The sequence below is a fragment of the Echinops telfairi genome, unplaced genomic scaffold (genome assembly GCF_000313985.2).
Source record: "Echinops telfairi isolate 266 unplaced genomic scaffold, ASM31398v2 ScPeMD7_7467;HRSCAF=8505_1, whole genome shotgun sequence".
NCBI lineage: Eukaryota > Metazoa > Chordata > Mammalia > Afrosoricida > Tenrecidae > Echinops > Echinops telfairi.
The window spans coordinates 5,014,504-5,028,935 of NW_022111368.1; the positions used below are offsets into that span (position 1 = coordinate 5,014,504).

The window sequence follows — 14,432 nt, forward strand, 5'->3', positions numbered from 1 at the left end:
ATAAAAGTTTCCTTTACAGATGTTCTCTCCCAAACATGAAATCTAAATACGTCTCTAAAATTTATTCTCATTAAGAAAAAAAACCACAAACAATAACAGGAACAATACTCAGCTGGCTTCCTTTCCTCCAAGGATCCTTCCTTTTAATTTGTCCTTGAAGACTGTTAATAAATCACAATCCCAACTAAGGGCAATCCAATGCTAAAGCACTGAGCTTATTTGACCTTCACATTAATTACTTTTATTACACCAGCAGGAACATTTTATGCTATTTTTCTCCTCCTCACAAATCCACATCACTCAAACCTACACAGTTTTTTCATATTGCTTAGAAATCGCTTCTTACAAGCCACCTCTTGTGCATGCCAATCCAAACTCCAAGTATAGTCAGTAGGTTGTTAGGGCCCATTTGTGTATGAGTGTTTTGACAAGTCATTATAATTCTTACAAAATCTGAAAGTGAAATGAGGAAGAATGATTGAGCAATCCAATAGAAGGGTGAGTGCCAGTAAAACCTATTGTACAGTAGGGGCAGAGATGCAGAAGGGAAGAAAAAAGAAAATTCAGGAGAACTCTCCTGCCGGGGAGAGGCAGGCTCTGTGGTGTATTAAATGGAGGACCTCAACAAACACAGATAACAGGAAATGATCCATTCCCTGTGGTCACTTAGGCTAAAGGCCCTAACCTTCAAAGTTCAATGAGTGAAATGGATGACTCCGGTGAAAGGGAGCCGTTACGCCTCTCGTCTAGCCTTCAGGAAAGAGAAGAAATGAAACTTCAGGAGTGTGTCACCATCCACCCCCAGAAGGAAAGCCCCTTTGCTCGGGTCTCTAAAGATGGAAAACTCTCGTCAGTGACCTTGCTGCTGACCCTGCTGTCCTCCTGTCTGACAGTGGTGTCTTTCTATCGAGTGGTCACCCTGCAAGCAGAGCTGCAGAGCCTCCGGGCCGAGCGACGCTCCTACCACCCGGAGCAGCTGCCAACCTCTCTGCAGGCAGGAGCAGGAGCCCCCAAGGCAGCTGCGAGGGAAACTCCAGCTGTCACTGCCGGACTGCAAGTGAGTGCCCAGCTGCGACCCGGCGTGTTTCTTCCGCCACTGCTCTACCTCCCCAAACACAGGCATCTTTTCAATAACGTGGAGGGTTTTTCTTCTTTTTCGTTTTCACTGTACGTAGGCGAGCTTTTCACGACCAGCCCCGGGAAAAAACAACTCCAGTCAAAGCCGCAGGAGCAAACGTGCGGTCCAGAGTCCAGAAGAACAGGGTAAGTTGCGGGGACCGACACCTTTAGACGTTAGGGAGGGCGGTGTGTACAGGTTTCCATATTAACATCAGACTTGGGACAGCCAGGGTCAACATAAACTCGCTGAACCTTTGAAATAGATCCTCTGAAATTTACTATTGAAACCGGTCTTGACTTTCTAGCAAAGCCCTCGCAATGGCAACTTTCGTAGTCTCTGCTGGATGCCTTCCAACGTAAGGTGCCATCGAGTTGAGGCTAACTCATAGTGACTCAGGTCCCTGTGGGGCGCAGGAGCACTGCCTCATAAAGGCTGTCAATCGTTAAAGAAATAGACTCCTCTCTGTCTCTCCCACGGAGCAGTTGGTATATTGAAACACACACACACACACACACACACACACACACACACACACACACACACACGTTGTGGTTAGTAACCCAGCACTTAAACACCAGACTGATAGAGACCAGAACTGTCGCCCTGCAGAAGGCTTTAAACTTGCGACTGACACTGCTCTAGGAAGGCACATTACTGTCAAATAAAAGATTAGCTCGTAAAATAACAGCACTACCTGTGAGCACTGTGATCTTTAAGAACAAAACCAAAAAACATGAGAACGATATAGTCAACAGAGGTGAGGATCTAAGGTGTGGGGGGCAGGCAGGGAAGTTAGATTCATGAAAACTGAAGAACTCAAATGGAAATAATGAGAGTATTGACAAATTGTGAAACGTGTGGGAACATCATTTGCTCTGTAAATGTTCACCGAGAATGCAATAGAATGTTACTTTAAAAATCCTTCAGATGATGAGGGGTGAAATTCTACCTCCTTTAATAAAAAATCAATTACTAATATATTTTATATTATCCATGTGCGCACACAGTTACATGTTGCTGAGCAATACGCAAGATCTTATTTATTCCCTAGCTAAAGAACTAACATTTCAACAGATGGATCTATTTTCTTTGGTGTAAATTCTATTTCTATTTAAGTTTTAGCGTGTTGGGGAGAGAATTCCCTTTGGGATCTCCTTAGGATACGGAACATCCTCTTTCTTGAGCATTGCTCGGCATTCGCTGTTGCTAGGCAGGCGTGTGAAGTCAAGTCCGTCGCCTAGCCACGGGCGAACAACAGCATGAAGCTCAGCCGGGTCTGGGGCCACAGTCACGGTCCTTGAAACCGTTTGCTACCTTGGACCCTGTTTATTTTTGACACAACGGATGGCATGTTGATACCGAAGATTAAATACCTAAAGGAGAAGCAAAACAGGAACACTTTCCTCAAATCGATACTCTACCCCTTGCCAGAAGCATTAACCATCGCTCCAGAATTAAAATAGCCTCACAATATATCACTATTGAAAGGTATTTTCTTTACTCGAGTCATAGAAAGTCAGGTAACAACAAACATGTCCTGATGGGGCACTTTGTGAAACAAGGTCAGCTCATAGAGCCTCTGTTTAATTTTGATTCTTGGTTTAAAACCTTTTTATATCGATCATATTCTATTATATAAATACATCAATACATGCATACAATAGGGGCTTCAAAAGTTAGTAGAAAATAAAAGGAAAAGATCATACATTTCATGAGCTTTTTGAAGTCCTTTGTCTATCATTTATATATTGCATTTAAGACTTCTCTTTAAGGTACTCTTTTCCAGACGTCCCATTCTCTAGTGACAATTTTGCTTTCCTTTGGGTACCACACATTCCAAGAATTTTAAAAAGTTTATGAAACCTTAAAGTTGGAAGGGGTTAATGAAACCTTAAAGTTGGAAGGGGTTAATGAAACCTTAAAGTTGGAAGGGGTTAATGAAACCTTAAAGTTGGAAGGGGTTTCCAAAACAGTCTATTCTAGTTCCTTTTCTACATAAATTAACAAAGAGTATTATTTTTTATATTTTTACAGTTTAGGATGGTAATGAGCCTTGACATAACTTCCATTTTATATTGAGACAGCATCTTTTTGGCCTATCTATCTAGAATCTTACAGGAATTGAAATAGAAATGTTCACAGGTACCATTCACTTAACTCTCACATTGTGCAAGGGAAATAAAATGCAAGTGATTCTTTATTGATCTTCTTGGAAAAGTGCATGAGAAAGCTAGTCAGTGGCAGTCTAGGTTTTTTTTTTTTTTAGTTAGACATGAACATATGATGTTCTGATAATAAAACCATTCTTAAAGGACATGGCTGACTCATTAACACAATATCTCCCTTATTACATAAAATAAAAATATTTTGTACTTTGTTATTACATACTTGTGCCAAGTATCAGAATGACCTTGATTTAAACACCTTTAAAGTGGGAAACACATCTATCTTTACTATTTTGGCATGCCATTATTTTCAACTTATTCATTTAATCAGCTACATTTTTTCATAATTAAGAATAACATTGCCTGTCTACTTTTTACAGTTTCATTTTTATGTATCATACAAATGAGACATCTTCCTGTTGCTAAATAACTCTCAAGCATGGACATTTAACTTTTGTTCTACTATTTTATTTTAGAAGAACATGTTAACTTTTTGTGCAGCGACATTGTACTTCTGTCCACTCTCTGTCTCATCAATACCACGTGCAGACAGACATTCCTTGCTTTATTGTGTCTTACTTTCCTGCGCTCTACAGAGGCTGCGTGTTTCACAAATTGAAAGTCTGGGATAGCGCTTCATTGAGCAAGTTTCTCAGCATCATTTTTCTAATAGCAGGTGTTCACTGCATGTCTCAGTGTCATTGTATTTCAAATTCTTTCCTAATGCTATTGCACACTTATTAGACTACAGCATAATGTGAACATAACTTTTATATGCAATGGGAAATGAAAAACTGTGTCTGACTGTATGGGGGGGGGCTATTCACTTTATTCTGGTGGTTTGGAGCCCACATTCGCAGTCTCTGAGGTAACTTATCTATCACCATCATTACCTTTGGCTATGTTGCTTTTAACATGAGCTATGAATGGAAGTATCAGTAATGTTGTATGCCAACATCTCCTCCTTATTTCTAGAATTTTTATCCTGTAAAATTATTTTGTCTGATTCAGTGGTTGAAAAACAGTGTCTGAAATTTATCTTACTGTGTTGCTCTTTACTAGTGAAAACAGATTCCCTTACACATATTTTAGTTACTTTGTGTTTTATCTTCTGCTGACTTTATTTACAACGTCCCCTCTTTGCATAGTTCAATTTTTCATAATATTAGACATATTGCTTATAAAAATTTTGATATACATATTGCCACAATATTATACTCTTGTTTGGTAATTGTACAGGAATCATGTTTGTATATTTTAATATGATAATATTTACCTTTTAATTTCCTCCTGTATTCTTTCATAACCTCTTATATACAAAGAAACATCATATACAAACATAACCTCTTATATACAAAGAAAGAAAAATGTATTCTTTCATAATCTCATATACATTTTTATTGCTTAGTGTTTTAATTTTAGTAATTAACTTATTGACCCTTCTGGCATTTATTTCGGTGTGTTATTGCCATACCAAATTTTACTTCTAATAATTTTCCTTTTTATATCCCCAAAGAGCTATTGAATACCCAAACTACAATGGTTAGATCTTCCTTTTAACCATTTTATTTTGGAAAGTTTACCATAGTCTACGAAGTTCTTAGATGGTTGAAGGACCACTAGAGGCACGATGATGAAAGCATTTGGATGCAGGCTAGGTGGCAGCATGATGCCGTAAAAATTCACCCTTAGAGTTTTGCCTTTGCCCTTCAGGGGTCTCAAGTTCATTTTAATGGTCATGGAACAATTTGGAGAGGGATATCAGTGGTGCTTGTACAACTCAAAGGGTATAATCAACGGCATCGAATTATACACATAGACAATCATACACATTGAACTGGAGTGTGCTTCCTTGTGTATATTTTTGCCAACATTGAAAAAAAAATACATGAATAACAATTAATATAAGGGAAACGAAAACATTCTAAAATTGATTGTGGTAAAGATTGTACAACTCTTCTTGATATAGTTGAACTATTGGATTGTATGATATGTTGTGTGAAGTGCCAATACCACTGTTTTCAAAAAAAGCAAAACAAATAGGGAATACTAATGAGTTCAACTCTTCCCTATATCAGGATATAGTTGTGTCAAATCTTATTTGAAAATAAGAATATAAAAGTTAAATGTCTCTGGCACTAAAGGCAGAGTCTCATTGTAATGTTATTTGATGCAATGTAATTTAACCAGGATATAAGCTATAATCAAAAGGCAGAAAATGGTCCATTTGCCAAAAGAAGTGGTAAGAATTATTGAAGTAGAAAAGGCTGTATTTATTACTTAAAAATACAGAAGATATATTTATGACTTAAAATTATGAAGTTAATTTTTTAAAATATAGAGTTCAGAAGTAATGGGACTAGAACCAATTAAATCAATATCATTATTTGTCATTATTTTAACAAAAAAGATTTCAGCCTTGAAAATTTGTGGGGAGCAGTTCTAATGTGTCCTACAGGGATATAGGGCTGCCGATGAATCCAAATCTATTCCACAGCAATGGAGTTGGGGTGGACTATAGTCATCCAGCCCATTCTGACTCCTAGTGACCCCATGGAAGACAGAGTAGAATTGTGCCAGAGGTGTTCTGAGGCTGTAAATGTGTACTGGAGCGTCGTTCCCCTTCAGAAGTAGTTAACGGATTTGCACAGCCTACATTGTGGTTATCAGTCCAACCAATCCTTATCTCATGGTGCCACCAGGACTCCTATGGGGTTATATAATTAAGTGTATTTCCAGACTCTCTGTGCCTCATTTATTTCCAAAATTGAAAAGTGAACTCACTGCTATCCAGTCAACTTGAGGGCAACTCCTAGGGACCCGATAGGACAGAGTAGAATTGTCCCTGAGAATTTCTGAGACCCTAACTCTATATGAGAGTAGAAAACTCCATTGTTCTCCTGTGGAGTGGCTGGTAGTTTCGAACTGATGACCTTGCAGTTAACTGCCCAGTGCATAACCACTATGCCATCATGCCACTTTGTTATTTTGTTTATTAGCGTTAAACGGATTCTTCTCACTAATGCCATATTACCAGGAGAGCCAATATCTTGTAGGATCTGGTTCCTCCATCTTCTCCAAGCTTCCTCTGCCTGCACATATTGGTTTAAAAATAAACTTTGATGCTCTCTCTCTAAAGGTGATACAGGCTCTTTGTAAGATGCCTAGATGAAATCTGCTGTATTAGATTGAAGGAAAAAAATAGAGCAAGAAACCAAATACTCCCAAAGGGTAACCACCGAAAATATTCTGTTAATATTTAAAAAATTTCTTTGTATCATTTTTGATGGGTATATTATATTTACTTACGTTATGGCATGTGAACATTGCATACTGGTGAAAAATGTATCCCAAATAAATTTCCATGTGTTTGGGTAATACCAAAAAAAATTCAAATAGGAAAAATAATCATACTCAGATTTCTCCTGCACATGTACCCATAATTGCTATTTTAAAAGCTTCACTTAGACCTTTTATGAAGGTATTTACCCTCTATACATGCATATTCCTTCCTGAAATCTTAAATAGTCTTACCATTTCTGCTTCAAGGAGCCCTAGTGGTGCTGTGGGTTAGGCATTAGGCTGCTAACTGCGAGGTTAGCCACCAGCAACTTTGAGGGAGAAAGGTGAGGCTCCCATAAAGAGGTGCAGCCTCGGAAATCCTGTATAGAAGAGCTATAATTCAAAATGGACCCAATAGCAGTGTTTGGGGAGTTTTTTGGGTGGTGATGTTCTGCTCTGACTCTATTACCCCATCTTTTCAGTATTAACACGTTGTTTCTTCTAGCTTTGTTGTTGCTGTGCATGATGCCAGGGACAAGGCACCTGGTGGTCCAGTGGATTGCACACAGGCTCCTAATCAAAACTGACCTGTTGATCCCGGGGCTAAAGAAAGCAAGTTTGCTTCAATAATGATTTACAGCCTCAGAAATCTTCCGGAGCAAGTCTCCTCTGTCCCAGAGGGTTGCTTGGGTGTGGAATGGACTCCCTGGGAGGTTTTTTGTTGTTGTTGTTGTTTCTGGTATGATATGCTGCAAAAACGTTTGCATGCTGCAAGCCTTTTGTATACTGTACATACACGTCCATACTTGTACACATATAGATGGCTATGCACTTCATACATACTCACTTACACATATCAAAACATACAGCAAACTCATTGCCATTGAGTAGTCTATTCCGACCCATAGAGTCCCTACAGAACAGAGTAAGCCTGTCCCTGGGGGTTTCCAAGACAGTAAATTATTCTGGGTGTAGAATGCCTCATCTATTTCCTATGGAGCAGCTGAGGGTGTCAAACTACTGACCTTGTGATTAGCAGCCCACAGTGTAATACACTAGGTCACTGGGGCTCATGTGTATCTATGTAGATTTGATTTGCTTTAGATCCAAGATGAAAGGTATGAACATGAGAATCTTAGTGACAGATAATGCTTGTTTCCCTTATTAATCAAAATGGTTTAAATGCTCCAATTAGTACGCTTTTGCAGAGGGAAAGGCATATTTTGGTCATCGCTTCTCCCAAATTAATGTTTATGTAATGTGTCTGCAGTTTGTCTGAAATTCAAATTCAGTTTTGTAAGATTTAAACAATTTTTGAGATGGGGTTTTTGTTGTTTTCTTGATTTTTACTTTCACTCTGATTCTTTTAACCTATTCTTAGTAAGATTCAAAAACCTTAGCTAACTTATTAATTTCCATATATATTTAGAATTTAGAATATATAAATATATATCTATATATATTTAGAATTTAGATTTCACTTTATTTTTTAAATGTTCAGCTAACTTATTAATTTTCATATATATTAGAACCACAATGATGTTTCCACTGAAATTGAATAAGTACTATACATTTATCCAAATGATAGACAATTTCATAATATTTAGTTATATAAAACTAAATATTTATATTTAGGGATCCCTAAAATAGGGACACGTTTAGCAATATTTCTATTAAAATCTTATTTTAAAATACCCAGTAATATACTGTAGTTTTATTTATGCATGTTTGACTATTCATTGTCCATTTAAAAATATTTTAGTTTTGCTTGCTATTATAAAGTCTTACTATGTTTCCTTTAACTTTTACCAAACAGTTTAATTTTATCTTGTGTGTTCATATTTTAATTCCAATATGTTGGGTTAAAAAGGCCTTCCCTGCCCTCTTCAGCACAGGCAAATCTTTCCCGAGTATAGTACCTGCTCCTGTGTTTGCTGCTTGGTGCCATCAGTTGGTTCCTACTCATAGCGACTTATTTACAGCTACCTGTGTACAACAGAACAAAACACTGCTTCCTCTGATGTCATCCTCACATTTATGTCGCCATAATTGAGCCCATTAGAGTTCATCTGTCAGTCCACCTAATCCATCGAAGTTCTTCTTTTCTGCTGACCTTCTACTTTACCAAACATGATGTAATTTTTCAAGAACTGGTCTCTACTTATAACATGTCCGAAGTACCCGAGACCAAGGCTTGTCATTCTTGCATCTAAGGAGCATTTAGCTCTTCTTCCAAGACAGATTTTTCCTTTTCCCTAGCAGTCTGTGGTATATTAAAATATTTGGTACTTATTAAACCCAACTGAGGAAAGTTGTCCATCTTTTATTAGTATATGCTCCATCTGTACAACCAAATAATAGATGTTTCCTTTGGTCTGTGTCTCATTTCTTCTTGTGCTATACTCTTTATGACATCTGCAGATGAAACATTCTATGAATATTTGTTGACCATATTTGGTTACAATATGAAATATATTAGAATGATTTGGCACTATTTTTACTTTGGATTTTCCCATTTTTCTTTATTTGCCAGCTTGCAATCATAGACCATCTTATGAAATATTTCAACTTGACATTTAGAACAACCAATTAATCAGAGAATGAGCTGGACAAGAACCAGAGTTTCAGAGGGGCAGGAGAGTCGGAGTGTCATGAGTCACTCGTAGGACACTATAAAGATGTCCAGACTCTCTCAGTTCAACACCCTGAGGCATAATTTGGACTCCCTCAAAGATTCGACAGATGTTGGGGATCCAGAACCTCTTCAGTTTTAATTTCATTGGTTTCTCTCTTTTTATTTAATATTTTAAACTTTAGTCATCACATTGGATATGGTAAATTGCACATAGGAATCCTGGTGGCATCGTGGAAAAGCACTTGGGTGCTAAGGTTGGCCGTTGGGTTCCATCAGCCACGTGGATGGAGAACGATGTGGCAGTCAGCTTCAGCAAAAATGTGTTGCCTTGAAACACATTGGGGCAATTCTACTCCATCCTATCGATTGCTTATGAGTTGACAACATTTGGAGGGATAGTGAAGCAGAACTGAAGTTCACATAACCGGTGTACAACTTGCTCAATGTTCACAAACTCAGTAGCAATAAAAGAAGTGACAGGTGTTATTACTATTACTCCACATGCCCTTTTCCAATTCATCTCAGTTCCCAGTCATATCAAGGATAAACTTTGCTTTTAATGCTTTTTGGGGGGGGGATTTATTTTGGCACCCAGTTTTGTTTTTCTTAATTGATTTGTGTTTCAAATTAAAGTCTTATTGAGCTTAATGTAGTTCATGAGATCATTGTTGATTGTAGCACAACAAACAGAAATGTGGGGAAATCCAGGATCCCAGAATTGCCAAAGAGCCTATATTAGCTAGTGCTTTACTAGTAAACCCATAAATGTGTTTGGAGATAGTATCCATTAAAAAATAACTAAGGCTATATGATTTTTAAAATTACATCTTAAAACTTTCTTACAAAAGGAATCATGAAGAACTACCTTTTGAAGATGCACTTAAATATAATACCACTCATTTTAAGACCCTGAAGATAAAAAATTCAGTCTATTCATAAAGTTAATTCTTTCAGATGAATCTTGGCGAACAACAATAATCTATTAATTAAATCATGCAAGTTTTTATACTTTGTGTAATGCTATTCAATATGGGACTTACCAGCTGTGTGAAATGTGTATTTCTTAGTTTATGGAAAGGTGAAATTTATTTTAGTTATAATGCTCAGTTATAATATCAATCAATTTTGAAAATATACCCAGCTTAGAGAAATATGAAAAAAAATAAAGAATGAAAATTGCCCGTGTAAAGTGATTGACCAGTCTCCCTTTTCTCCATTTTTTAAATGAATGGTTTTCTTAGGATAACCTTATAATCACAGAAAAATTACCAAAATAATAATTTCCCCTTATCCTTTATTCCCCCATTTCCTCTAAGGTTAACATCTTAAAGTACTATATTTTTGTTACAACTAAGAGACCAACATCATGTCAAGCCTATTCAATAAATATTCGACTTTAGTTAGATTTCATCTCTTATTAGTTTTTCTGCTAATATACTTTGTATGTTCCATCAATCCAGGATACAATATTGCATTTAGCATTTATTTATTTAGTCATAATTTTGAACACAAAACTTAATACAATATGCAAATCGATTTTGACTCAGTGACCCGATAGGACAACATAGAATTGGCCTTGTGGGCTTCTAGGGCTGCAGACCATGACCAGAATAGTAAGCTTCATCTTTGTCCTTCATAGAAATTGGTAGTTTTGAACTGCTGGTCATTTTAACTACATGCATTAGGCTAGCCTAATGTGTAACGCCCTAAACCACAGGACTCCTAATTTTGAGTATAGCAGGCTGAAATGATCTCACCTCATAACGTAACATAAACATGTCTCTGGGTGAGCTTTTTTAATCCTTAAAATTAAAAACAATAATATTATGTTTGAGTCTTCTTTCTGGAAACCTGGTTTCCAACTCCTCTGTAAGACAAGATGGGATGTCCGAGAAGATTGTAATATCCAGACTTTGCTTCAGTCGGATTTTTGGCTCATCTCTGACTTAAAAGGCTGTAAAATGAATGACGACAAGAGGCAATGTGGATTCAGCCACTCAGTTCATTTTGAGTTAGGCTTCCTTGTGCCTCTTCTCCAGTTAGGGCGTGTTCCTTCCTGGAACAGAATAGCTGGCTGCTATCATGGTGGCCTTTCACCAGAATCTTCCCCGAATGTTATTTTTTGCATAAATAGTGAGAAGCTCTTTTTCAGTGTTGCAAGAGTTGGCTTTTGTTCTATTTTCAATAAAATATTTGAAGTTGGAGATAGTGGCCTGCCAGCCAAGTATTTGAACCCTGTTCTTATTAAACTTGAAGTTTTGGGAATCTGATTGCTAGGAGATAAAACAATAATCAACATGGCTCAAAGTGATATTGGGTCTATTTCATGTATTCAAAAACTGCAATGAGCATTTCCTAGGTTGCACACACAGTTCAAATTGTATAATGTTTATCAGAAAAGATGAAAACAGATAAAAACACACTGCCCATTTGGAGATTAGAGTACACGAGGGAGAAAGATGAGGCTTTCTGTTCTATAAATAAAGATTTATAGTCTCCAAAAGCCAAAAGTTGAGTTCAACTCTGTCCAATTGGGTTCTTTTGAGTCAGGATTTATTCTATGGTGGCAGATGAGGGTAAGTTTAGATATATATAACTTATTTTTTTATATATTGCTGGAGCAAAATTTCTTAATATGACTCTTCTATCCATGTTTCTGTAACTCCCACCAAATGATTGAGTGGGACTATGCAAATAGGGCTTGTGTAACTCCAATAGAGGGGGTTGGTCAGTTTCAGTTACCACCTTCCTTACTATAAGGATGAGCCGCCATTGAATCAGGAGAAAGAGAGTGAGTGAGAGATAGAGACTGTTTAATGGTCCTGACTTGTTTAACTCCTCTTGTAAACACCCATAATCATGAGTATTGTCTGTGAGTTCTGTGTGGCCCTTGCAATAAATGATCAAACTCAGCCTGGAAGTGGAGTAGGAGGAGTGATTTGCATCAGAGTAGGCAAAAAAGGATGGAGCATGGAGGAATGTTTGACCCCTTCCTTGTGGAAAGAGAGAAGCCAACGGAAGACAGATATGGGTCTGACCTACTGCCATATACTATCACAGACAACTTCATTGAACAAAAGTATCACAATTTGAACCTATTGTTTCTTAGCATATCCTCCCTACAATTCTGAAGGCTCTCTCCAGGTCATCTTTCTAATCCATTCTCCCAAACATTCTGCCATCTTTGATTCACACCAGATGAAAATGTGAGTGTTGGCATCCTTGTGGGACTCAAATCCTGTTCCTTTTTAGAGTTCTTTGAGTTTGGGGAACAATAAAATGTCTACAGTGGGGAGTTCAAGTTTGGGAGAAGAGTGGATACGGTTTCCCAAAGAAATTCTGGTAGGGCATCCCTTGCCTTCAACGAAGGAACAGATATATGGAGATAGAAAACAATTCCTTAGTGCACCTTTCCTGGTCATTTTTGATCAATACATTTTTCAGTTTGCCAAAAAATTTATTCCTAACAAGCTCCTGTGATTGTTTTCTTACTGTGGAAAAACCTCTAATCATGTTCCTTTTGATCTCCCAAATAAGAGTTGCCATAACCTTCTGAACTTCTCTCCCTGTTTTGAATTTAGTTGGCTCAGCAGATCCCCTGCAACGTTACTGTTTTGGCTGGATCTTCTTTGGAAGCCATTCTAAGGAAACTCACTGAGTTACACATGCAGAGAAGGTGTCTGTCGCCATCTATGACCAAAGAGACATGTCTAATCACAGTTTGTTCGGAATAAATCTGTGTGTATATGAACTGTAGCAATACTTTTTTGACTTACTAATACAACGAGGTAGAGAGATACAGAAAATAATTAGTAAAAATAATTAAAAAGTAAATTATATACTACAAAATAGCAAATACTTTGAAAAACTGATGGCATTATAGCAGCATTAAGAAGATAAATCTTGTGAAAGGTGTAGAATAGGGAAGTGAGTGGATTTTAGTTTGAAATACAATGACAGATAAACCTGTCTTCTTCAGTGTTCAAGGCTATACTTCCAACTACTTTCTTACATTTGCATATGCAGATACGTATACTTTGTTGTGTCAGATACCATCCAGTTGGTTCCAACTCATAGTGACCCTATGCACCACAGAATGAAGTGCTGCCGGATCCTGCACCGTTCTCACAAGTGTTCCTATGTTTGAGCCCATTGTTGCAGCCACTGTAGAAATCTATCTCCTTGAAGGTCTTCCTCCTTTTCACTGACCCTCTCCTTTACCAAGCAGATGTCCTTCTCCAGGGACTGGTCTCTTCTAACAACGTGTCCAAATATGAAGTCTCACCACCCTCACCTCTAAGGAGCTCTCTGGCCCTACTTCTTCCAAGACAGATTTGTTTGTCCTTTTAGCAGTCTGTGGCACTTTCAATATTCTTCTCCAGTACAACAATTTAGACACTTTTATTCTTCTTTGGTCTTCCTTATTCAATGTCCAACTTTTACATGCATCTGAGGCAATGGAAAATACCATGGTTTGTGTCAGTTGTACCTTAGTACTCAAAGCTACATCCTTGCTTTCTAACACTCTAAAGAGGTCGTGGAAAGCAGATTTACCAAATGCAACTCATCCTTTGATCTCTTGACTGCGGCTCCCATGAACATTGATGTGGATCCAAGCAAGACAAAATTCTCAACAAGTTCAGTCTGTTCTCCATTGATCATGAACCATGTATTGGTTCAGTCGTGAGGATTTTGATCTTCTTGACACTGAGTTGTCATCCATACTAAAGGCTGCAATCAGCAGCAGCAAGGACTTCAAGTCCCCTTCACTTTCAGCAAGAAAGGCAAATAAATTCATAATGTTGAAAGATATGTTTCATTCATAATTCTCTGTGCATATAAAATATGGTATCAATGTTGTAATTCAATGGTAGAGAGTATGTACATTTTAACTTAAGAGAATTGCACTGGGCAGCTAAACTTTTTTATTGTCAATAACTTTCTTTTAAAGGGCATTCTTATTTCTGAAGCTTGAGAAGACACAATATTTACATTTAAAAAAATGTGACACCCACTTCAAAAGGAGCTGTATCATATATTGGGATGGGGAATGTTGTCCTTGGGCACAGGGGCAGCACTGTTAGACCCTGTGGAGATATGATTTCATTTACTCTTTCACAACTGTATTAGCTTGATGTTATTATTTCTAATTTTGCTGAGAAATTTGAGGCCCAGACATGAAAACCCTCTAAAACTCACTGTCATTGAGTCATTTCTGACTCATAACAAC

General features: G+C 37.5%; 1 protein-coding gene across 1 annotated transcript in view; it reads left to right on the plus strand.

Annotated features, from left to right (window-relative positions):
• The first annotated feature begins 689 nt into the window (after positions 1-689).
• TNFSF13B (TNF superfamily member 13b) overlaps positions 690-14,432 on the plus strand; it is a 54,792-nt gene continuing 41,049 nt past the window's right edge. Inside the window, exons 1-2 of the mRNA XM_004704301.2 lie at positions 690-1,057; positions 1,176-1,263. Coding sequence (XP_004704358.2) covers positions 698-1,057; positions 1,176-1,263 — 448 coding nt within the window. The 5' untranslated portion in view covers positions 690-697. The remainder of the gene's footprint in view (positions 1,058-1,175; positions 1,264-14,432) is intronic.